This window comes from Thermobia domestica, chromosome 10 (genome assembly GCF_964235325.1).
Source record: "Thermobia domestica chromosome 10, izTheDome1.hap1.1, whole genome shotgun sequence".
In the NCBI taxonomy this organism is placed as follows: Eukaryota; Metazoa; Arthropoda; class Insecta; order Zygentoma; family Lepismatidae; genus Thermobia; species Thermobia domestica.
The window spans coordinates 260,253,965-260,278,396 of NC_137463.1; the positions used below are offsets into that span (position 1 = coordinate 260,253,965).

Sequence of the window (24,432 nt, forward strand, 5' to 3'; positions counted from 1 at the left end):
GCTGCATTTTGCAAATTATGTTCCCATCTTCATTTGAAAATCATCTTCCCACGATTATCTTCTTTAGGCTAATGAAGACGGTTGATTAAGGCAAGTGAATGATGACAAAAAAATTGTTACAATGATAATGTGGAAGGAAACGGGAGTCTTCCGAGAAAAACTCGGATACGATTAATGGCATAATAAAGTGTATGTTTACGGATACCAGGAGCTATTTTATCTGTATATGCGGCATGAGTACCGCAGCATATATTTTCAGGATTACAAAAAAAAAAAAAAAAAAAAAAAGACTGATAGATTTTTATCGAAACATACGCATTATAATTTACAGTCACCAACTTAATTGAATCTTTTGAATCTATTTGTTTTATTTTTGACTCTTTTAACATTTAATACTAATTCTAATATTCTCAAAAATCGAGTAGTTTATTCTGCGATTGTTTAATTTAAAAAGTTTCTATTTTTCAGAAAACAATTGCCTTTTTTAAAAGCCCAATTTGTCATTAATTTATTTCGTAAGTAAGAATCTAAAAGAAAAACGTATTTATACAGCACAACGTAAAAATTAAAATACAGCAATTGTAGAAAAAAATACACTGTAAAGCATCTAATTTCTTACATTTATACAAAACAATACAGAATTGTAATCTCTGTGATTGCTGTGATTGGGTTATCAGAAAAAAGAATAGCACAGTATTTCATGTGTAACTGCTACATTGTTCCATCATAGAAGCTTCCTTCCAGAGATATGTTATTCTTTCTTGTTAATGTCATTTAAAGTTTACACGAGGTGGTATCAAAAAGCTTCGAGAGTAGTTCTGTAACACTCCAACAGATGGCAGCGCAAGGTTGCACGCATAGACACAGGGTGTACTGGATTTCAAAAGGCAGTGCCCAAACAGACATCGTTCTGTGTACATCGGGAGCTGTGCAGTTGATGCTATTCTGCCCACGTGCGTTGCCACATTTGGAGTTTCATCATGGAGAGAAAATTAACACAACAATCAAACGTGGAATTCTGTGTGAAACTGGGTAAATACGCCACAAAGACGTTGACATGATTCGGCAATTGTACGGCAATGGTGCAACTAGTCATTCGAGGTGTTTTGGGTGGCACAAGCGCTTCAAGAACGGAAGAACATCTGGAAGACGACGAGAGATGGGGACGACTTTCAACGGACACACCTAAACATGTCAAAACCATTGTGCATAAAGATTGTAGGAGAACAGTCCACAACATTGCTCCCATTGTCGGTGCGTCGTACGGAAGAGTGCAGGAAATCATCACTTGTGATTTGAACATGCGTCGTGTTGCTGCCAAGTTCGTCCACATGCTGTTGACCCAGGGGCAGAAGGAACACCGAGTCCGTGTCTACTAAGAACTCCGTCAGCGTGCCGTGGATAACCTGTACTTCATGTCGAGGATCATCACCGGTATCGAAACTTAAGTGTACGGTTACAACCCTGAGAGAAAGTAAAAGCTTTTACAGTGGAGGGGCCCATTATCACAACGACCGAAAAAGGCGAGGCAGGTCAGCAGCTCGACCAAGTACATGCCGATCATCTTTTTCGTCATTCGAGGCATTGTGCATCACGAATTCGTCCCAAGGAGCCAGATCGTCAATAACGAATTCTACAACCACGTTTTAAAGTGTCTACCTGATCTGTGTCGCGCGAAAAACTGGCTGTTCCACGACGCCAATACACCCTGTTGCCATGCTCTCTTTACACGTGAGTTTCGGACTAGAAACAACATGATCGCACTTTCGCATCATCCCAAATCACAAAATTTGCCTCCTGCGGACTTCGCTGTCTTCCCGAACCTGAAGACGTGGGTAAAAAGGTCGCCGTTTGAACACCAATGCGGAGATTCAGCGCGAATCGCAGAAGGTGTTTGATGAGCTTTGAAAAGGAGTCTTCCAGAATACATTGCAGCAGTAGCTGACACGCTGGAAGCCCTATATTGCTGTACATAGTGATCATTTTGAAGGTGATAATGTGTAAATGTAGATAAGTACTTTTTCTTTGTAAACAGAACTAGCCTCGAAACTTTTGATACTATCTCGCATATTCCATGATATATTTGTATTTTTTCAATTGTATTATTTTGCAGATAGTTTTAATAATTTACTGTTTTGAGTACACTATTTGTGTATTTATGTTGTCATATTTTTAATATGGTATATTTTAAACTACTTTTTGAATTAATCAAAATGGTGAACTTATGAAATTCTAACTATTGTATCTACGTTACGAAATTTAGATTTTGTTAAATGTTTATCCATAGTTTCTAATTTGAAAAAGATACACGAAAATTGGTGAAATTCGAGTTAATATAAACAACTGTTGCAAAATATTAAAGCACTATATTTGTGATTTTTAGGAGTATCTGTGCCACTGCTAGGAAAAGACGATATCTTATATTTAACAGAGTCTCTCTCTCTCTCTCTCTCTCTCTCTCTATATATATATATATATATATATATAGGGTGTTAATGAACTATACCGACAAATTGTAAGAGGTGATTCCTTACATCAAAATAGGAGAAAAAGTTCATATGGACCTGTGGGAAAAAGTGCATAGTTTCAGAGCTAGGGCTGTACAAAATCGCGAAAAAGCCAGATTTCAACAGGCCCTATTTCGAATTCCAGAAACTGTGGATGGCGGTCCTTATCAGCGTAAAGGAAGTCATGCATACAATTGTTGCGGAAGTACTACAGGACTCTGAAACATGGATATTTGGATAGAGCACGTAAGTGAAGTCTTGACCCGACTACGGTAGGCCCCATAGTTTTGTAGCTATGGACCTTTAAAATGCATTTTTTTTTTCACGTTTTTGGCAGCCTATAACTTCGAAAGGAAGCATTTGTGCACCCAGGTTGGCCTATACTTTTTGTCTTATCTTGGTGACAGGAATCACCTCCCAAACGTTGTCGGGGTTGTTTTGAAACACCCTATATATATACCGTATACAAAAACTTATGAACAATCTGTTACGCTCCACCAAATAGTCCATCCGCTTCCACACAGGCCCGTCTCCACGAAGGTCTAAGGGGGCCCGTCTTCCCAAAATTTTTACTGGCCCCCTAAAATATTCACGATAGGCTAGCAAATGAACTATAATACGGTGATGAACTATAATATGGTTGGATTGCTTCCCCCTCCCCGCCCGGAACTTCTACTGGCCCACCTACATTTTTGGGCTTGCTACTGGTCTGCCTACACATACAGTGCCGCTTAGAATATTAAAAAAACGACCACTTTCTTAACTTTAACTATTCCACTTACCTGACTTTCACTCATTCTTCCGCACAAACTTAAATAAATTCTCCAATTGACACGGTAAATTTCCTTAAATTAGTCCGGCAATACACCAGTTAATCCCCCCCCCCAAATATATATATATATATATATATATATATATATATATATATATGTTAAGATTAAATGAAAAATTAAGTAAAAAATAGTAGCAACTACAGATTCAACTATTTGACGAAGGGTCGTATCTCAAAATGGCACTTTTTCGGACATAAAGAAAGAAAGAATAATTACTTAGACAGGAAAGCAGTTCAATATGTAATAACTCATCTGATCAATTATAACATATTTAACTTTTTCCTCCTCTGTGGAATTATATTTCTTTCTTTATGTCTGAAAAAGTGAGATTTTGAGATACGACTCTTCGTCAAATAGTTGACGGTTTTATACCGGTTTGTAATCTCTGAACGCCGTAGAGGAATAAACTACGATATTTATCAGTAGAAAGAAAACCAAAGTGTCCCACAAGATGTCTATTTTAAAAAATTCAATTTTATGCTGAACGAAACAATTATCCTCTTGCACAAAATTATAGTTTGAATTATAACTTTATTAGGCATTAATTTATTTGACATGGCACGATCTTCAATTTTTTCATAAGTAATACTTGTAATACCAAAACTAGATCAATCTTTTGTAGCTAGGTATCATATGATTAAAATAGGGATCTCATAAAGCCATTGGGGTATTACTATTGCACACCATTCCATAACAGCCTGCAATTTTCTAACTTACTCATCATCAACAGTCGTTATATATCTCTGGCCATAGAGAAGGCATAAACTTCCGGCCCGCCCATCCCAGCATGGTAATGAAAGACATGTGAAAAAAAAAATTACTATTGCAAAGAAATATTACGTTTTGCTTTAATACTAGATCTTACAATAAGTAATTACACGGAAGTAAAATTATTTACTTTGAAATAATAGTCGAAATCTGGTACTGGTTAGGACGACAAGTCGAATTTTCTCTCTGTTAGGAAGCGTTCTTTATTCAAGTTACTGCGGTTTCTTCATACGAACGTTAATTTCACTTATTAGCTCAGACAACAGTGGTCAGTAAAGCCGTAATCAATAGCTGAGAAGACCAAGTCCTTCAAAATAAAGGATTGTTTTTCTTCGAAATAGTTTTAAAAAAAATCTCTGTTTTTCTTTCAGAAAAAAATGTACCAGGGAACATACTTAGTATTCGGATGGGCACTTTATTTTCACATGGTACCATTCTATTTATTATGATCAGTGGCGTATTTACGATTTTGTTTCGGGGGCCCTTTGCTAACTTTCGGGGAGGGCTTTGCCTAAAAATGTGAAAATTCTGCAAGATATTTAACATACTTTACTATAGTAAGTAAGATTTCAGGGGAGGGGATTAAGCCCGGAAGCCCCCGAAATACGCCACTGATTATGATATAAAGCAGGGTTCTCAACCTAATTCCTATCACGACCCTTATTTTATCACATCATTTTGCCAGCGACCCTCTTATAATTTCAGGTTTGTAATAAGCTTGTGTGAGATTTTTAATATACCTATTGCGGAGATCTCACGATATTCATCTATTTTTATAATAGTAGAATCCATTTCTTGTATATAGTGGAAACAGTTAACTTCCCTTAAAGAGAACGGATTAAAACCAAATTTGGTCAGTTCATTCATATTACAAATATCGAATCCGATCCGTCATACAGTTTCAAAATAGATGCCGTTTGAAAAATTTTAAAACTTCATAACTCCCTTATTTTTTGATCATATGATAAAGAAAGGAAAGTATTTTTTATTTTGGTTAGAAAAACTTGGATAGTTTTTTTTTTAAAGTTATTATTTTAAATGACTCGATAAAGTGCATCACGACGCTTGAACCGGATATTGCCTCACTAGTAAAATCACACCATGCTCAGGTTATCTCATTAGCTTTCAATTTTAATTGATTTTCAATGTGCAGTTCTCATTAGTTTCAAAATGTGCTTCTTTCATTTCAATCCATTTTTAAAACAACTCTGCACCTGTTGAAAATGTTTAGTAGACCTATTTTTTGTTGTTCTTAACAGTATATATAAAAATAAAAATATGCCTATCAGAACAAAATTTAAAATAATATTTAAAAATATTTTTCGGTATTATATTTATCTCTTCCGCTTATCTTCGCGACCTTCAGGTTGAGAAACCTTGTTATAGACGTATTATTTTGGTCTTCTCCGGGGGAGGACACTCTCGAAGCACCGGCGAGGCAGTGTCCCCCAGAAGCATGTCTGGAAGAAACTCTGCTCTCAACTTCCTGGTGAAATCTTAAAATCACAACATTGGCAATTTTCTTTGAAAGGAAGCGAAGTGTCCCGTCTATCGTTTGGAGAGCGAAAATGAAAATTAAATCTTTTAGTGTAACGTCCAACGATTATGTCCTTTATGCTCAGGAGGACGAGTGATTAAGAGCCTTCATTCATCCCGGCGAAATTAAAATACCGCTAATTTTACAGTAATTATGTGATATCTTCAAATAGATAAAAGATAATCGAAATGTGGAACAAGAGCCCCCTAGACAATATTATTTTACATGAGAAACCGATATCACGACTCACTTATCTGCTTTCGATTTCGAGCCATTTTGAAAGTCGTCATTTATTTTCGCGTTTCTAAACAGATGAAAACGGAAAGCCACTAGGTGACTTGTGATAACGGTACCTCACGCAAAATGATATTGTCTAGGGCGCTCTTGTTCCACATTTCGATTATCTTTTATCTATTTGAACGTATCACATAATTACTGTAAAATTAGCGGTATTTTAATTTCGCCGGGATGAAGACTCTTAAGGCAAGTGAATGATGGAAGAATTTGTGAAATGAAAATGTGAGAAATAACAGGAGTGCCTCGAGAAAATCCACGGACATGGTATTATCCACCATGTCCACCACAAACTTACTTGGTCAGGGATCGAACCAGGGACCCTACACACCAGAAGTAAGTGCTCTATCACTGAACCACCGTGCTCCCTCCCAGTTTGGAGAGCGGTACCGGGTTCGATTGGGGACATTCGATTGGAAAGGTGTGAAAGCCTTTTCAGGCCAGCCATTCTGAATGAGGTTTTCCCGGGGTTTTCTCATTCAAACCTGAAAGATCCCAGGCCACTACTTTCCTCCCCCACTTTCCCTGGTAGTGTGATTGCAAAGGGATGTGATTGGCTAAAATGGCCATAGATACCGAAAGTCCAAAAATTTATAATTTCTAATTCCCTAATTAAACAAATCAAGTCTGAATTGCTGAAGATACGTGAATAGCAATCGAACTTTGAATTTTCCTCATTACATTTTGAGGATCTTCTTATTAAAACTAACGTATTAGCCGGTTTTATGATATAATTCTTCATATGAGGTTATCCTCGCTCGCAGGTTGATACAGCTCCATGATAATTTCTCCGAAGATTGGGGAAGACATCGCAGAGATCTCTTCCCTCCCTCTCTCTCTCTCCTCCACCTTCAATTATCTTGTGCAGGGCGCACCCTTTCCGCTTTGACACTCAAATTACATGGAGAGCGCTACGGGGCCTCATTCAACCGACCGGTGGAACGGGGATCCACCGACATACAGAGTGGCCAACTCATCAGATTAAGAGAACTTATTCAAATTCAAAGTGAGACAATTTTTACTTTAAGTCGCAAACATTTAGAAACAAAGAAATTAAACAGCCCTGTAGGAATTAGGAACACTACCTAACATTCTATATTTTAAACGAATAAAAGAGTGAACCAGAAATAACAATAAGGGAAGTAGTACGGTGTATAGTTATCGACAAAAGTATAGCAATTTTCATATAAAATCTATGTATCTGAGGCACATCAATTTAATTCTGGCACTATTTATTAAGACCAATGCGTGATTGTGTACTGAGCGGCCACTTTTGACCTTAAGGTAGTTTCTTTGTGAAGCGACACATTTTGGTAATTTCTGAAACTTATTTCCAGGAACACTACACATTTGATTCTTGTAAAGTGCTTACTTAATGTCTGGAATGTTGTTAAGTCTTATAAACTTTAAGTCAGGAAGCTACTGCTCGTATCCTATCTTAGACAATTGTATTTAGAACGAGGCAAGCATTTTAATAATATAATATACAGATGACACAATCCATAAATTCGGAAGAGATTAAGGGGAAAAGCTCAACATTTTCCTGAAAAGTTTTTTTTTTTTTTTAATTAGGCACCTTGATGGAACTCCAGGCTAAGGTAATTAGCCCAAAGAAACCTCGAAATCGAAAATTTCTACATGCCCTAACCTAAGTTTCATTGAGGTATGATTGATAAATATGAATCGTGTGGGTCAATGAAAAATTGACCCACAAACCACCATGACACACCACCCACCGTGACCCACACTCACCCACCACACACCAAAAAGCATCGTCATCAACTTTGACCCATCATCCAGACCCTCCTCTCGACTGAATAAAGAGTTTACACTTTTAATAAAACAAGGGTGTAAAATTATCACTAATCGGAGTTTGAATTTCTACGATCTATCGCTCAAGCACCGCTCTGTTACAATACTGGTGGACCTAACCTTTACGATATAAAATGGTAATGTGTTTGTCACGATGAATTTCAATTAAATTATCATACGAGGGTCACTACGAAAGTTTTGAGATGTGAAATAACTTACATACTTAAAATCAATTTAACACTTACATTTCCTCAAAGTATTCACCATTACACTGTACACACTTTTTTGCATCCTCGAAAACCACTTTTGGAAGCAGTGTTGCCAGTCTTTTTCTTCAAGTGTTGAAAGTTCATTCTCATAAGCCACTACAGCTTCTTCAGGGCTGCAAAATCTCTTCCCACGCATGCGATCTTTGATCCTGGGGAACCGAAAAAAATCATACGGAGCCAGGCCAGATTTATACGGCGGATGAGTCATAGGTTTGACTTCCGTAGATTCTAAAAACTGAATTGTGATGTTGATCGTGTGTGCGGACGCGTTATCATGATGAAGCAGGATCCCACGCAATCCAGTTCTTGGACGCCGTTCCGGAAGCTTCTGGAACACTTTTGTTAGGCAAACAGTAGTGTACCACTGAGCAGTAACAGTCCTTTGTTCTTCAAGTGGAACATTTGAAAGAGTGCAAGATTTGAAAAAGAAAGTTGCGACCATTTTCTTCCCCACACTTCGCGGTCGCTTCACTTTCGTGAATGGATTTTCGTCTGGAAAGATCCAAGTTGTAGACTGGTGTTTATTTTCAGGGTCAAATTGATAGATCGAAGTCTCATCACCAGTAACAATGTCAGAGACGCGTCGAGAATTGCCTCCATCAAATCTTGCAAGCAATTCTTCACACCATTCCACACGCATGCGCTTCTGCTGTTCAGTCAAAGTGTGAGGTACCCAACGAGATGAAACCTTCCTGAGCCGAAGATGATCATGAAGAATTTTTGTTACTACTCTCGATCCAATGTTCACTGTAGACTCAATGTCCTTGAAAGTTGTTCGAGGATTTTCTCGAATCATTTGTTCCACAGCGGGAATGTTTTCATCTAGCACAGCTGTTACCGGACGTCCAGCTCTCTCTTCATCTTTAAGCGATGTCCGGCCTCTTCTGAATTCACCAAACCACCGAAAAATTGTAGCACGGGAAGGAGCAAGGTCCCCAAATGCCCCCTGCAAACGGTCAAGGCTTTGTGTCTCGTTCAAACCGCTTTTGAAATCGTAAAGGATCATTGCCCGAAAATGTTCCCTTTCGAGCTCCATTCTAGACAGCCGAATACTGCTCACATCACCAAACAAGTGAAGGCGATACGGCCACGCCGATAAGCGAGGCGAGTTGAAACTTGCTTCGCTTCTTCGCTCTGGATACCACTACCGAACGCAATTGTTGGAAATCAAATACTGTGCCACTACAATGCGTATCTCAAAAATTTCGTAGTGACCCTCGTATATAATTATTTCCTTGTTGAATTACAGGTATTTTTCAGTGGAAAATAGGATGAAATTTGAAAGTTTCAAATCAAGGTAAAGTAGGCCAACGTAAAGTAAAAATAAAATAAAATAAAATAAATAAGTGTAAAATTCAACTGTTTCGAAAGCCAAGTAGTAAGTGTCCTATTGCTATTATTACAGTTACAAACAGATCAATATCCAAAAGTGGCTGAAGTTCTTTTTCCACATACATATACTTATCCCAGGTAAGTAAACAGAAACAAATGAAAAAGGAAGTAAAATAGTGGCCTCGAAAGTAAAACAGACAAACTTTCCAGTGTTCACAACATGCTCTCTACAATGTACTGACCTGAGCAGAGTGGGTTTGGTGGGTCAAGTGGGTCACGGTAGGTTGTGAGTAGCAGTGGGTCATTTCCTGTTGAGTCACGACCCACTGACCTACTCGCGAAACTTGACCCACGACCCGTTGACTCACTCCATCTTCGGAAGTTATAGCCGAAGGCTTAATAGGTATACGTTTGATAGGTTTTGAGACTGAAAACATCATTTTTTTTTAAAGAAAATTTTATCCTCCTCTATCGTACGATTCGTACGATTTTTCGGTAGAAGAGAAAAGAGACAGGGCGCTAGAGGGCGAAAGCCTATGTTTTTCATGTACTGTGTATTTGATAGCAAATAACCTGAGGAATAAGAAAATACATAGGCTCGACATAACATGTATTTAAGTACACTCAAAAAATTTAACGAAAACACCTTTTTGGGAGTATATGCTATTGTAAGACTTTTAGGAGGACTAATTTTCCAAATGCCAAGTCCATGGTGCTAAGTCAGGGTGATAAGGTGGTTAGTTAAGTTTTGTAATAGTAAAAGTAAATAGTAAAAATAAAAACATACGGGACATGTATAAGGGAATCAACGAATTTAAGAAAAGCTATCAACCTCGTGCTTATATATTAAAGAAATCTGACGGTACAGTTCTCACTGACACGGATAGCATCTTAAATAGATGGAAAGATTTCTTTGACGATTTGCTTAACACGCAACCAAAAACTAGTGTTCGTGGAGAAAAGGAGATACACACCGCAGAACCGTATATTCCAGAACCCAACCGAATAGAAGTAGAAACCGCTATAAAGAAATTAAAGAAACACAAATCTCCGAGTGTAGATGAAATTCCGGCTGAGTAAATTTTAGCTGGAGGCGAAAAATTGTGGAACAAGATACACAAACTCATTCTCCTTATCTGGAACAAGGAAGAATTGCCACAAGAGTGGAAAGAATCAATCATTGTTCCAATCCACAAGAAAGGCGACAAAACTGACTGTAATAATTATCGAGGCATTTCTCTTCTGTCAACATCCTATAAAATCCTTTCAAATATTCTGTTAGCAAGACTGACCCCATACGCAGATGAAATTATTGGAGGTTATCAGTGCGGATTTAGACGAAATCGATCAACTATCGACCAAATATTTACCATTCGCCAAATACTCGAAAAAAAGTGGGAATACAATACCCCGGTACATCAACTATTTATTGATTTTAGAAAGGTGTACGACTCGGTTAGGAGAGAAACATTATACAACGTTCTTGCAGAACTTGGAATACCAAGAAAGCTAATTAGATTAATTAAGATATGTTTAAATGAATCCCAAAGTAAAGTCCGGGTAGGAACATTTTTGTCCACGAGCTTTCACGTCGAAAATGGCCTGAAACAAGGAGATGCGTTGTCGCCATTATTATTTAACTTCGTTTTGGAATACGCTATAAGGAAAATCAAAGATAGCAACCAGGGCTTACAGTTGAACGGTATTCACCAGGTTATGGCATATGCTGATGATGTAAATTTAATAGGAGATGATAGGAGAACAATAGAAAGAAGTGCAGAGATCTTATTAAACGTTTGCAGGGACATGGGTTTAGAAGTAAATGCAGAGAAAACTAAATACATGGAAGTGCGTCGGGACCGGAATACAGCAAATTATGGATGCGTTAAAATACTAAATAATACGTGTACTTTTGATAAAGTGGATACTTTCAAATATCTAGGATCAATATTAACAGAGGAAAATCATATTCACGGAGAAATTAAATGTCGACTAAAAGCAGGGAATTCGTGTTACTATTCGGTTCAAAATCTCTTGTCGTCGCGAATTCTGTCGAGGAATTTGAAACTTAAAATATACAAAACGATAATCATGCCTGTTGTTCTGTATGGCTGCGAAACATGGTCACTTACTCTGAGGGAAGAACATAGACTGAAAGTATTTGAGAACAAGATCCTGAGACGAATATTCGGACCCAAAAGGAACGGGAATGGAGAACGGCGGAAACTTCATAACGAGGAACTACATAATTTATATGGTTTACCCAACATTGTTAGGGTCGTCAAGTCTAGGAGGCTTAGATGGGCGGGTCATGTAGCTGGGATGGAAGAAAGTAGAGACGCTTTCAAAGTGTTGACTGGAAGACCAATCGGAAAACGACCATTAGGAAGACCTAGGCGCAGATGGGAGGACAATATTAAGATGGATCTCGCAGAGATTGGAATACAGAGTAGAAACTGGATGCAGTTAGCTAAAGATAGAAGTCAGTGGAGAGCTTTTGTGAACGCGGCATTGAACCTCCGGGTTCCATAGGCCATAGAGTTAGTTATGTTTTGGAATGAATTATGAAGCAGAAACTTACGAACACTTGACGCTGCTCGAGATTCCTGTCACTTATTTTGTTTTAAGAGCACGTCGCAAACGAACTGCGAAACTTCGCTAATACTCTGTGAAAAAAAAATCCCACTAATTTGCAACAAAGTAAAGCGCATATTCAATGCGTCTGAACCAATAATTGTTGTTGCGAGATAATAGTATCTCAATACTACCTGCTTATGGCAAAGGTTTTGAGTAGGAAGTAAAAGATGAAACAGGAATATTATATGAAATGTTATATTCAGTTTTTGTTTGGCTTTTAGACACATCCTAGTTTGTAGTTGTATACTGTCAAGATTGAATAATGAAATCATTAAGTTTTATGTTCCACCGTGTGGGTAAAGGAGACGGTGTTCATGAGAAATGAATAAAATGGTAGAATGAAGAAAGTGGGAGAAAACGGAAGAACCCCGACGAAACCCACGCATACGGTGTTTACCCACCATAAAGGCCACTTGGCTCGAGCTGAGATCGAGCCAAGGATCCCACGCACCAGAGGTGAAAGCTCTACCACTGAGCCACTGTGGCTCCTATTGTCGAAATTGAATATATAATTATATTTATAGCGAATATTGCTGGGAAGCATAATGAAATTAAAGTACATATCTATGTTGGCTAATTGGTATGATTTATTGGATGTGCACTTATACAGAGTCTCAGGCCGGTAGCCAGCCCAAAAATTTAGGAGGGGCGGCTGAAGTTAGGGGGGCCCGATCCAACAATATTATAGTTCATCACCATATTATAGTTCATTTGCAAGCCTACCGTGAAAAGTTTAGGGGGGCCAGGCCCCCCTAGACCCCCCTGGGTACGGGCCTGCAGAATCTGTGTTGAAAGTAATGAGACTAAACTGAGAGAAAAAGTGTTGAAGAAATGAAATCTTTTAGTTTAACGTCCTACGATTAGGTCCTTTAGGCTAAGGGAGACGGATGATTAAGGCAAGTCAATGATAATGGAAGAATTATGGTGAAATGAGAAAGTGGGAGGAAACTCATGAACACGATATTGTCCACCTCAAACTAACTTAGCAGGGAATCGAACCAGGAAACACCATGCACAACACTAAATAAATAAATTTAAGTTCTTATTCTCAGTAACTACATAAAATATACTTAATAAATGAAGGTGAGCAATGCGAAGTCAGGAAACACACAGAACTGTTACAAACGAAAAGTTTGTGCCATTTTGACTCCCAAGCTTTTGGAGCACTAGGAATACAATCCCATAGCGTATCTTTCTCATTTTTTTCTTTCGTGATTTATGCCCCGTTGGAACATGGATTAATTGTGATGGAATCAAATGTGCTTACTACATTTCTCAAATAACTTCTGAATGGAAGGACAAGTTGAGTAGGAACAGTTTTCAGTAAATTAAAAAGAATATAATTTTCGGTACATTCCAGCCTTGAAACTCGGTTAAATGATGTACGTTCCGCTGTTATTCCCAAAATAAATTTTATCAAACTGAAAGAACTTTTGTTGCTGACTGTATTACAAGATTCTTGCAATGAAACACAATACAGTCGCTGCGAAACAATTTTTGAGTAGAAAGGGAGGACACGCCTTTTATTAGTTTAAGGTGGATCACCACCCGGAAGTCAGTGCATATTTTAGCTCATTCCCTTAACTACTCCACAATGAAACGTTACATATTATAAATATTGTATTATAAGATAAAGTTATGTTTCAGCCACAACACAAGACACTGAATCATTTGGTTGTGTCTTCTGATATCGAAAAAAGTAACAAATAAAAGAAAATATTTGATTCGTTTTACAATGAGCACACTAGATGGCACTTTCTGTTAGGTCTTACTAGAAGTGCTCAATTTTATGAAATGTTTGGTTGAATGTGTAAAGTACTTTAAAGTAACGATCTTATTACGAAATAGATATATTGTTTGATCGTTTTTCGTGTTATGTTTCACATTTTATTTAAATATTAATTTACATTTAAGGAAATAGATTTTGAGAAGAAACTTGCGCAGAACGCCATAATGCGTTGTTGCCAAATTTTTACGTTAATTCCTGGATTCTAGCGTTGCAGTTCGAGAAGAGGAACTTAGCTGTGAATTGCTGTAAGGGTCGAAAACTAATTTCTCCAGTAAGTATCCAAGCAGAATTCCATGGTTACTTCCTTTATTATCTGGCATCAATAAACACTCGACACTACCTGGCAATGCCGCACTATTCAAGCGGCGATTAGCATAGCACCGAGAACACCTAGTGATCCACCTTTTCAATTCGTATTTGATTTCCAAATACTACATATTAAAATCTGTGTTTTACAACAGAACTAGCCTTCCGCTAGCAGGTGGCTTCGCCTCCAGATCCCCGCGTTTGCTTGGCCTACTATCTCGTCTCTCTTATTCCAAAATTCTACGAAATTTCAAATTTCTTTTCCTATTTCAACTCTCTAAAAGATATTATTTTGTATTCCAAGAAAACACCCATTTAAATAACATGGGAGTTTCTTCATCCCCCCTTTAGACCTCTTAAAAAAACTAAAAATATTTACTTTTGGCAATTTTCCTGTGGATTACTTCTGAAAGGCTACAATCATGCCAAATTTCATCATTCTAATCCTACTGGAAGTGCCTAAACATTTTGGGGTGTACAAGATGTCCCATATACATAACTTATGGAAGATTTTTCAATTGCCCATAAAACCACTCTAAAGTTGGAAATTTTAATTTTTGGTGATTTACTTAGGTAACACTAACGACAACGTAAAAGTATACCGAATTTCAAGTTGTTATTCCAATTTCAAGTACTGGCGTGGGAGACCCGGGTTCTATCCCCGGCGGAAGCTCATGTGTTTCGAATTCCACGTTAATCAGTAGGTCCACGTCTCATATACTCTCGCTGCTGAAAAGGGACGTTAAACTCAAAATCAACTCAACCAATTCCAAGTACCTGTAATATGAGATTTTAGGTCCAAAAAAGGTTCATTTAAATAACATAGGGAATTTCTTCATCCCCTTTAGACTCTCTGAAAACTACAGATATTCACTTTTGGCAATTTTTCGTGTAGGTTAGTCCGGAAAAGCTGTAATCATTCCAAATTTCAACTTTTCACGTCAACCAGAAGTACTCTTTTATTTTATGTCAGTTAATGTAATTTTATATGTAATTAGGATAGGATAGCGGAGGGATCTTCTCTCCAAAAAATCACTAAGAGAGAGAGAGATGCTTTAGCACTTGCCTTATACTTTGATGCTACAAAGGAAGAAAACACCCCAAACTGCAAATCAAGAACGTAGTTGATCCTTGAGTTTAGGAGTTGGCAACACTGCGAAGACCACGACTGGAACGAAGTGACTAAAACTGTAGGAAGTGTGGAGGTAGGATCATTGTGAGAAAATTTATCGTAATGGAGTGTGTAATTACTTAGCGTAAGAAACCGTGGTATTACGGGCTTAATACTCGCCGCAGGTGAAAGTTCATTTTTTTTCTCTTCCTTTAACCCTTTTCCTTTGTCTTAAGTATGAAGGAATGAAATTCCTAGGAAAGGCGTTAATGAATAGGAAAACTTTTTATCTTCTTTATAACATGGTTAATTCCAGAGAAAACTATTTAAATTACGGTATAACCGTATATATAACACTAGTGTGTATCACCTTTTTTGTAATTTTATTAAAGTAATAATATTTATGTTTCTTGATTCACAGAAAAGTACATAAGGTTACTTCAAATTAAATTATTGGAAGAGAAAGCTTTCTTCAGGAACTTAAGAGAGGGAAAAAGCAGAGAGAAATGTATGAGACAAATTCTAGGCTGAAATATACAAGAAACTGTTGTGTGTAGAAGAAAAATATTACTAATAATATTATTTGTATTACTATTGCTATTGCAATTGTATTATTATTATTATTATTATTATTATTATTAGTAGTAGTAGTAGTAGTAGTAGTAGTATTAGTAGTAGTAGTATTAGTAGTAGTATTAGTAGTAGTAGTAGTAGTACACTGAGAAAAATCCGTTTTCCAGACAGTGGTATATTGCACAAATATACGGAATCCTCTTGCTTACTACAGAAATCAATATGGAACATAGTATATGTTGCAGGATGTCTGACATCTAACAGTTTTTCGTATATCACATGCATATACTTATGTTACCTTTGTCAGCTATATGTTATATACGCACATTTGTATGAGAGATCCTGACCGCCTGTATTGTTTCATATTGAAAGTACGTATAGATGGAACAGTTATACGGAAAGTATTATAAAACATGCGTTTTCAGTTATAGGTATGCTGTACGTTGTCCAAAAACTACAGGAATTACGCCTGTAGCCTACGTTTTTAAGTACGCCACCTACAATTTTTTCTCAGTGTAGTAGTAGTAGTAGTAATAGTAGTAGTAATAGTAGTTGTAGTAGTAATAGTAGTTATAGTAGTATGCGGGAAAACGTGTGTGTGTGAAATGACAGAGGGGAATGCAATTGGAAGGGTAGTTCGACTGAGGTGCTGTCTCTCGCTAACATTATTTAATATCTAGGTTCCGCGGTGACTCAGTGCTAGAGCGTTCACCTCTGGTGCATGGGGTCCCTGGTTCGATCCCAGCTTGCGCCGAGTGAACTTTATGGCGGAGAAACACTGTGCTTGGGTTTCCTCGACAATCTCCCGTTTCTTCCCACTTTCTTCATTCCACCATTTCATTCATTTATCATCATCACCGTCTCCTTTAATCTAGCCGGCATAACCATGGGACGTAAGACGTAAAGATTTCATTTCGTCACCGTCTTCTTTAACCTAGCCAGCATAAGCGTGGGACGTAAACCTTACAAATTTCATTTCATTTAAATTCTACGCTGATATATACAATAAACTGTTGTGTGTTGAAGAAAAATACTACTAATAATATACTACTGCTACTGTATTCTTCTTCTTCTTTCTTCTTCTTCTTCTTCTTCTTCTTCTTCTTCTTCTTCTTATTATTATTATTATTATTATTATTATTATTATTATTATTATTATTATTATTATTATTATTATTATTATTATTATTATCCTATTACATTTTACGTCGTTGGTTCTCTTTCCGATTCTGTCAATTTCAATGTTCTTCTTTATATCGACATTATGAAATCTAATCCTTTTCCGTATCTTTTGCGTATATGTATATTGGCTTCGGTTGGTATTTCAGAACTTTTGGGAAGCGTACACTGTGACTAAGTGGCTGGGGCTTTATTGCAGTAAGTCTTAGTTTCAACGATCAGTTGGTGGGCAACATCATGTATGTTGTTTTAAGCTTAGTTTTTACCGTGGTTACCCATCTATTATTATACAAAATTTATCGTGGATTCCTTTTTACAGTTCGAGGGGTAAAGTCACCCTCTCGCACTTCACCGATTTTCAACCACAAAAGTGAAGACAATTGGTAAAATTAACAGAAAATATATATTCCATACTGCATCAAATGGAATTAAATTTCTATGAAAGTTGTTGGAAACTACTTTTATCACATTACTAGCTGAAATGCTCATCTTTCCTTTTCCTTCCTCTTCGTCCTTTGAATCTCCTTCCTCCCTAGAACATTAATTTCAATACGGAAGTTGCTCGACTTTTGGCATAAATATAAAAACGCTTCTACTCCCACAGAATATATCTTTAAGTAAATTGATGCGATTAAAAACAAAAAAACAGCTTGAAGTAAATACCATCTTCCAAAAGTCATTTCAAACGGGTCAGATCTTTTTCCGACCCGAAAAACTATGAATTCAACACAAACCTAATCATTTCTCATATTTTATTTTTCACCCCCCCCCCCACCCTCTGCTAATGCAAATGAACTTGGATTTGAATGGCAGTGGGAGCGTCACTATTCATTTCAGCAGAGATGGAGTGGGTCAGTGGGTCGGTGGGTCAGTGGGTCGTGGGTCAACAGCATGTGACCCACCACCCACCGTGACCCACTGCGATCCACCACCCACCATGACCCACTGCGACCCACCGACTCAGTATGATCTACCGACCCTCTCTGCTCACTGCGTTGTAGACAGTATCTTCTGAAGACTGGTAAATTTGTCTTCGTTTTACTTTCAAGACTTTCATTTCCCTTCCTTTTCCACTTGTTTCTGTCTACTTACCTGAGGTGAGTATATCTAACCAAGTGAAAAAAGAACTTCAGGACTTTTGGATATTGATATTTTTAATTATAATAATAGCAATAGGACTTATACTACTACTTGGCTTTCGAAACCTTGAGTTTTTAGAGGAGCTAACTACTGAAAAAAATACATTTTTTGATCACTGTAATATATAAATTATTATATAAAAAATTGAATGTAACTATGTGTACCTGATCATCACAGTCAAATTGCAAAGTCAAAATGAAATTACTTTTGGTATATAGTTAGGCCTTAATCCAAACTGGGATGTTATATTGCTTTTATAATAATGCATAATATCCTAAGGAGATAGAGAGAAGCCGAATTTTTGCGGGAAAAAATAAGTATCTCGCAAGCTGTTAAACTTACGGAGCTGAAATTCAGTGTATTAACTCTTTATTGAAAATAAACAGAATGTGTCCTAGCATTTTTTAAATTCCCCTTTATTGAGGGGGAGGGGCACTTTCTATATATGGAAAATTGGTAGTGAGTTGGTTTGTAAAAATGATCGAAAACGACCGATTATTTAAGAAAAAATCAGAAACAAAAAAATACAGTGCTTAGCTTCATATATCCATTGCTTTCTACTATAATAATTGCTAAAACTTATGTTTATTATATGGAGCGCTTACAGCACAGGGCAATCAACCCAAAAACTTTTGACTAATATAGGCATAAAATTTGTACTGTAAGCTTAATTACACGGAAATTTTAAGTTTGGATTGTACGCATAAATATATGAAAAATTTTACACTTTTTTTTTCCTTTACGTTGGTCTACTTACCTTGATTTGGAACTTTCAAATTTCATCCTTTTTTCCACTGAAAAGTATTGATAATTCAACAAGGTAATAATTATACTATGATAATTTAATTTAAATTCATCGTAATTTGGCACATGGCAAACAGCAGTGTGGTAATTGAAGTTGAAGAAGGAGGGAAATTCCCATTCTCTTCTGAACACTTTCCAGGAACCCCGTTCCCTTTCACTTTCTAGACGGGGTAGGGAACTTGGTAATAGCATCAAACCTTCATGTGTAAAAATTAAATTTATAAACAAATACGAAATCATCAGTTTATCAGGCTTTAATTGATAATTTATTCACAAGATTCCCTATCGAAGGCGTGGTAGATGAGGTTTCTGTTCTCCATGAGTCGACATTGCCAACTGGCATGGTCGATATGGAAAAGATGTTGTATGGTGATAGAGAGATTATACGTACTTCTTGCTGAGTATTTCAAAACTGACTAAGAAAAATCGTTATCAGACTTAAGTCTAACAAGCAGATTGTCGATGAGGAGTTGCAGAAATCGGGTAGAAGTATTATCAATTTCCACGATAGAGTGCGAACGGGGATATTCCCTTATGAATTTACAGATGACTGATATTATAAATAGACTAAGTGCTCAAACATTGTCTAACTTGTTGTTCATCAATGTTAATGGCCCACCGCTAGACAAGCTCAAAGTACACGAACTAGTTATTTCTTGGCTGAAGGATGGACATCATTCCGCTGCGGATTATTTACCACGAAAAAGTTACCAACAGGAAATAAACCCGATTTCAGGTTTGTTTTTAGGTGGAAAATTACGAGTTATAGAAAATGTATACTTGTATTAGTAATGGCTTATTTGTGTTATTCAACTTTGTACTTATTTTTTAATAAGTCTCTTCTATGCTTTAGGTAAACTGCTTTGAATAAATATTCATAATAATTGCAATTATGCACATTTGTAACTTAAATTTAACGTGGTGTTCGGTGATTACACAAATTACAATTATGAGCATACTTTATAGAGATGCTCTCACATAGGGTACCCGAGCACCTTTATACACTATGAAAAACTGATTTTTCAAGTCTTTTGTGAGAAAAATACTGTGAACTGAGAAACCATAACCTTTTCTATATTGTACAGGGGTATTTTCCTGCGAATAGAAGTTTCTTTTGGAATGCGTTTAGAAATTAACACTTGCAAAAATACTCTCTTAGTACAAGTATATTTTAGGCACACACTAGTTTCCCCCCACCTCGAAGTGTTTCAATTTCCTCACTGACAAACACTTTACCATTTGATATTGTAAAGGTCAGATCCACAGTTATTGTAACAGAGAGGTGCTTGAGCGATTGACTTGAAATTCAAACTCCGATTAGTGACAATTTCACAGTCTTGTTTTATTACAAGTATAAACTCTTTAGTCAGTACAGAAGAGGCCGTGTATCGTGTTGAGAGTTGATGACGATGGATTTTGGTGAGTCAGAATAGGTCACAGTGGATGAGAGTGGTTCATGGTGGGTCAGAGTGGGTCACGGTGGGTGGTGGGTCAGAGTGGGTCACCGTGGGTGGTGGGACCATGGTGGGTCAGAGTGGGTCGTGGTGGGTGGTGGGTCAGAGTTGGTCACGGTGGGTGGTGGGTCATGGTAGGTCGTGGGTCAGAGTGGGTCATGGTGGGTGGTGGGTCAGTGGGTCGTGGGTCAAGTTTTCATTGACCCACGCCAACTCTGCATTTCACTATTGATTCAACACTAATATCGGCCATTTTCAATTATTTTTACATACCACAATTTCACTGCCTCTCCAGGATGATAATGGGGGCTGAACTTGAATTTAAACGGCATCTGGAGTGACATTCTTTACGTAAGTGACCCCGAAAATTATTCATTCGACACTATAATATCTATCTTTTCTTATCATTTTTATGTCTGCTCTTCCACTCCCCCTAGCAGTGCTTAGTGGTCTTGCCCCACTGGAGGCTGACTGCCACCATATAAATTAGCTACGCTGAAAAGTAATGATTCGACACTAATATTGGTCTTTTTTATATCTTTATATATGTCACTACTTCACCTGCCTGGTGCCAATGAGGGTTTAAATCGGACTTAAACGGCATTGAAAGTGTCACTATTTATCTGAGCGTCCTCGAAAATTCTGACTTTGACATTAATATCTGTCTTTTTCAGTTATTTTCCCATGACACTGTCTCCCTCAAAAGTACTAATGGAGCTGAATTTGGATTCAAACGGATTTTCCCCCCATATCACTGTGTCCCTCAAAAGTACTAATGGAGCTGAATTTGGATTCAAACGGATTATTTTCCCATGTCATATTCTCTCACAAAAGTACTAATGGAGCTGAATTTGGATTCAAACGGAAACAGATACCGTTTGTATCAGTAATCCCAAAACCTACAGATTCCACACTCATGTCAGGCGTTTCTGGTAATTTTTATTTCACTCCTTCTACCTTCCTATGTCTGATAGAAGTCTTATCCTAATTGGGGGACCGAAGTTGCACTTGAAGGGCATTGTAACTGTCATCATTTATCTCATGAATCCCAAAAACTATGGATTCGATACTAATATCGGTCATTTTCGATCGTTTTTGAGTCTCCCCTCTCCTTCCCTTGGGTGTGCTACAGAGTCTTACTCCGACGGTACTCTTTCCCATATTGTAAATGATATGTGCACCAAGATTGGTTAAAATTCCTCCAGGTATTCCAGAGCTATATTGGAACATATACATACACATATAAACACATGCATCTATTTATAGATATATAAAGATAAATATGAGGCAGGGGCGGATCCAGGGCGGGGCGATCGGGGCTATCGTCCCCCCAGAAGACGAAACTTTCTTATTTCATATATAAATAAAACCCATCATAAAGTTTGGAGCTCTTAAAAGTAGCTCTACGTAGCAGTATTACAACACACCGCCCCCCAGAAGTCCGTCCTGGATCCGCCCCTGATATGAGGAATCTTTCAAGTTGCGAATGAATGTACCTGCTTTTATCCTTTTTATCTTTAAATATTTGTCAACTTCAAGGAATGATCGGTAAAGCACAAGGGAAAACATATACTACATTACATTAGGTCAAAATCAGGTAATATTTACCAAAATTGTACCGAAAATTGTTTTGTTTTCACATTATCCTGACACTCAACATTTTCTGATTACGTCCTGCACTCCCTTATTATTGCAATGCTTTATTAGGTTATTTTCTGTTTGTTCGTTAGGCTAAAATCTTTAAACTTAAATTCCCAGTTAAATCTTTAAACTTAATTTGCATCCATATTAAGAGTTCTGAAAGTTTGTAAAAATGACGAGAATTCAATATTTTCACATATTTTTCGATATAGCTTATTAGATTAGAGTTCATCGTCTATTTCAACAGCGAGGCTACATAAAACGAGGACGGGGGCACGGGACTCAGTGGTAGAACGTTTACCTCTGGTGCGTGTGGTTCCTGGTTCGATCTCAACTCGCCCCAAGTGGGATTTGTGGTGGACAAACATCATATTCGTGGCTTTTCTCGGGGTTCTCCCGTTTCCTCCCAGTTTCTTCATTTCACTATTTCATTCATTTCTCATCATCACCGTCTCCTTTAGTCTAGCCGGCGTAACTATAGGACGTAAAAGTGGAAGGTTTAATTTCATGTTCATTTTAGAAGACCGAATCACATGAGTTCCCACTTAGAATCGAACCCGGATACCCGGAGTCAAAGTTAGAGTTTTGATATAAAATTAATTATTTAGAATTAACTGTCAATTGTCTGTTGGTTTCTAACTCAGTTTCATAGAAATGCAGTTGGTTGGAGAAGACTAGTCGTTGTGACGTCTACATGTTTAAGCATCTACATTTTTATACCTTTTTGAAAATAAATAAATAAATAAACTGCCCCAAACCTGAAAATAGAGCAGGGATGCAAATAACCACTCGCCCGGGGCGAGTAGTTCATCGGTGCGAGCGAGTTTTTAAACAGTAAAGATTATAAAAATCAAGATTGGGATGTGGACTAGTAGTTTTTTTTCTTGGGCTAGTAAAATTGTGTTTCTTATTTGCATTCCTGTCTTAAGGAATAAAAAATGCAAGTGCATTTATTGAAATCATGTAATATTGAAGTTAAGGAAGTTGGGCTCAAATAATTGGTTTAAATCGATATTGAATGAAACAGGGCTGGCTTATCTCATCTGGAGGCCCGGGGCTAGAAAATATATGTGGTCTCTGCTGACGTCACCTAATACATTTCTGTAAAAGTACAGTAGGAAAGTTAAGGGATATGTTTCATATTTTTGGTCATATTTAATTTTATGATGACGATTGTATCTTTATGAATCTTTTTTAGATAGCCAGTTGAGATTTTGATCAGAGTGGACGCCCCTTGTCCATTTGGAGACCGGGGGCTATAGCCCCTCCCTTAATCCGGCCCTGCAATGAAAACTAAGAAGTAAGACGCCTTGTAATAAAATAAAAAAGAAAGTGCTCTTTGACTGATTTCAACCCCAAAAATATGCTTATTTACTAAGTCTCAACCAAAACACAAGCCAAGCTTTACTTAAAACTGAGATAAATTTTACGAAAGTTACCCCAAAACAGGCAGACGTACCGACAAATCAAACAAAATTGTATCATTCATTTAACGTACAACGTTTATTCCCCTTTGCCCAGGGGCGGATCCAGGAGGGCGATTGGGGCGATCCCCCCCCAGAAGAGGAAACTTTCTTATTTTATATATATAAATAAAACCCATCCCAAAGTTTGGAGCCCTTAAAAGTAACAGTATGACAACTCACCGCTCCCCCCCCCAGAAGTCAGTCCTGGATCCGCCCCTGCCTTAGCCTAAGGAAGATGATGATTAAAGCAAGTGAATGATGATGGAAGAATTGCTGAATGAGAAAGTGGAAGGAAACCGCAGTACCCGAGAAAACCCACAAATACGATGTTATCCACCACAAAATTACTAGTCCGGGGATCAAACCAAGGACCCATACACCAGAGGTAAGCGCACTCCCACTGAACCACCGTGCTCCCACGTACGAATACTCAAATGCCGTAATTGAATAGTACATTTGTTTCAATACTCTAGTAAGGAAAATATAAAATAATATACTTACTAAGAAAATATTAGTAGCGTAGCTCCTTTGAGAGATCATATTTCTGGCAACCCTTCTTCTCAAACGTATTCTTCACATATATGTTACTCAGCAACTGAATTTCTGGAGAATGGCTCAGGCAACATCTGATTGTGATGTTTCTAAAATGGAAACTAGAAGGAAATGAACCCTGTTGGGTTTCTCTAATTTCATTTCACTGGCGTTATCAAAAGTTTACTGAGAAAGTAACTGATAACTGAAAACGGATGTACCATGTAAAACAGTTAATTTCTTTGTACCTTTAGTTTTCTTACTTTCGATTTTTTTCCCCGTTTAAGAAGAAACTACAAAAGCTTCCGGTGAAGTGTTCGCTTCTGTCATCTAACGTACGGAGGAAAGACCTGCTGCGTAGAGCAAGAAAAATTGATAATTTCTGGGACAAGGAAGAAATTTAATTTCTTTGACTTGCATTAATGAATAACGTGTTAAAGAGTTATCAC

The 24,432-nt window shown here is 37.4% G+C and overlaps 1 protein-coding gene across 1 annotated transcript in view; it reads right to left on the reverse strand.

The window, feature by feature from the left end:
* LOC145662210 (uncharacterized) overlaps nt 1-24,087 on the reverse strand; it is a 38,201-nt gene extending 14,114 nt beyond the window's left edge. The window contains exon 1 of the mRNA XM_081727544.1: nt 23,954-24,087. Within this exon, the coding sequence (XP_081583670.1) occupies nt 23,954-23,992 (39 nt within the window). The 5' untranslated portion in view covers nt 23,993-24,087. The remainder of the gene's footprint in view (nt 1-23,953) is intronic.
* Nucleotides 24,088-24,432: the final 345 nt, after the last annotated feature.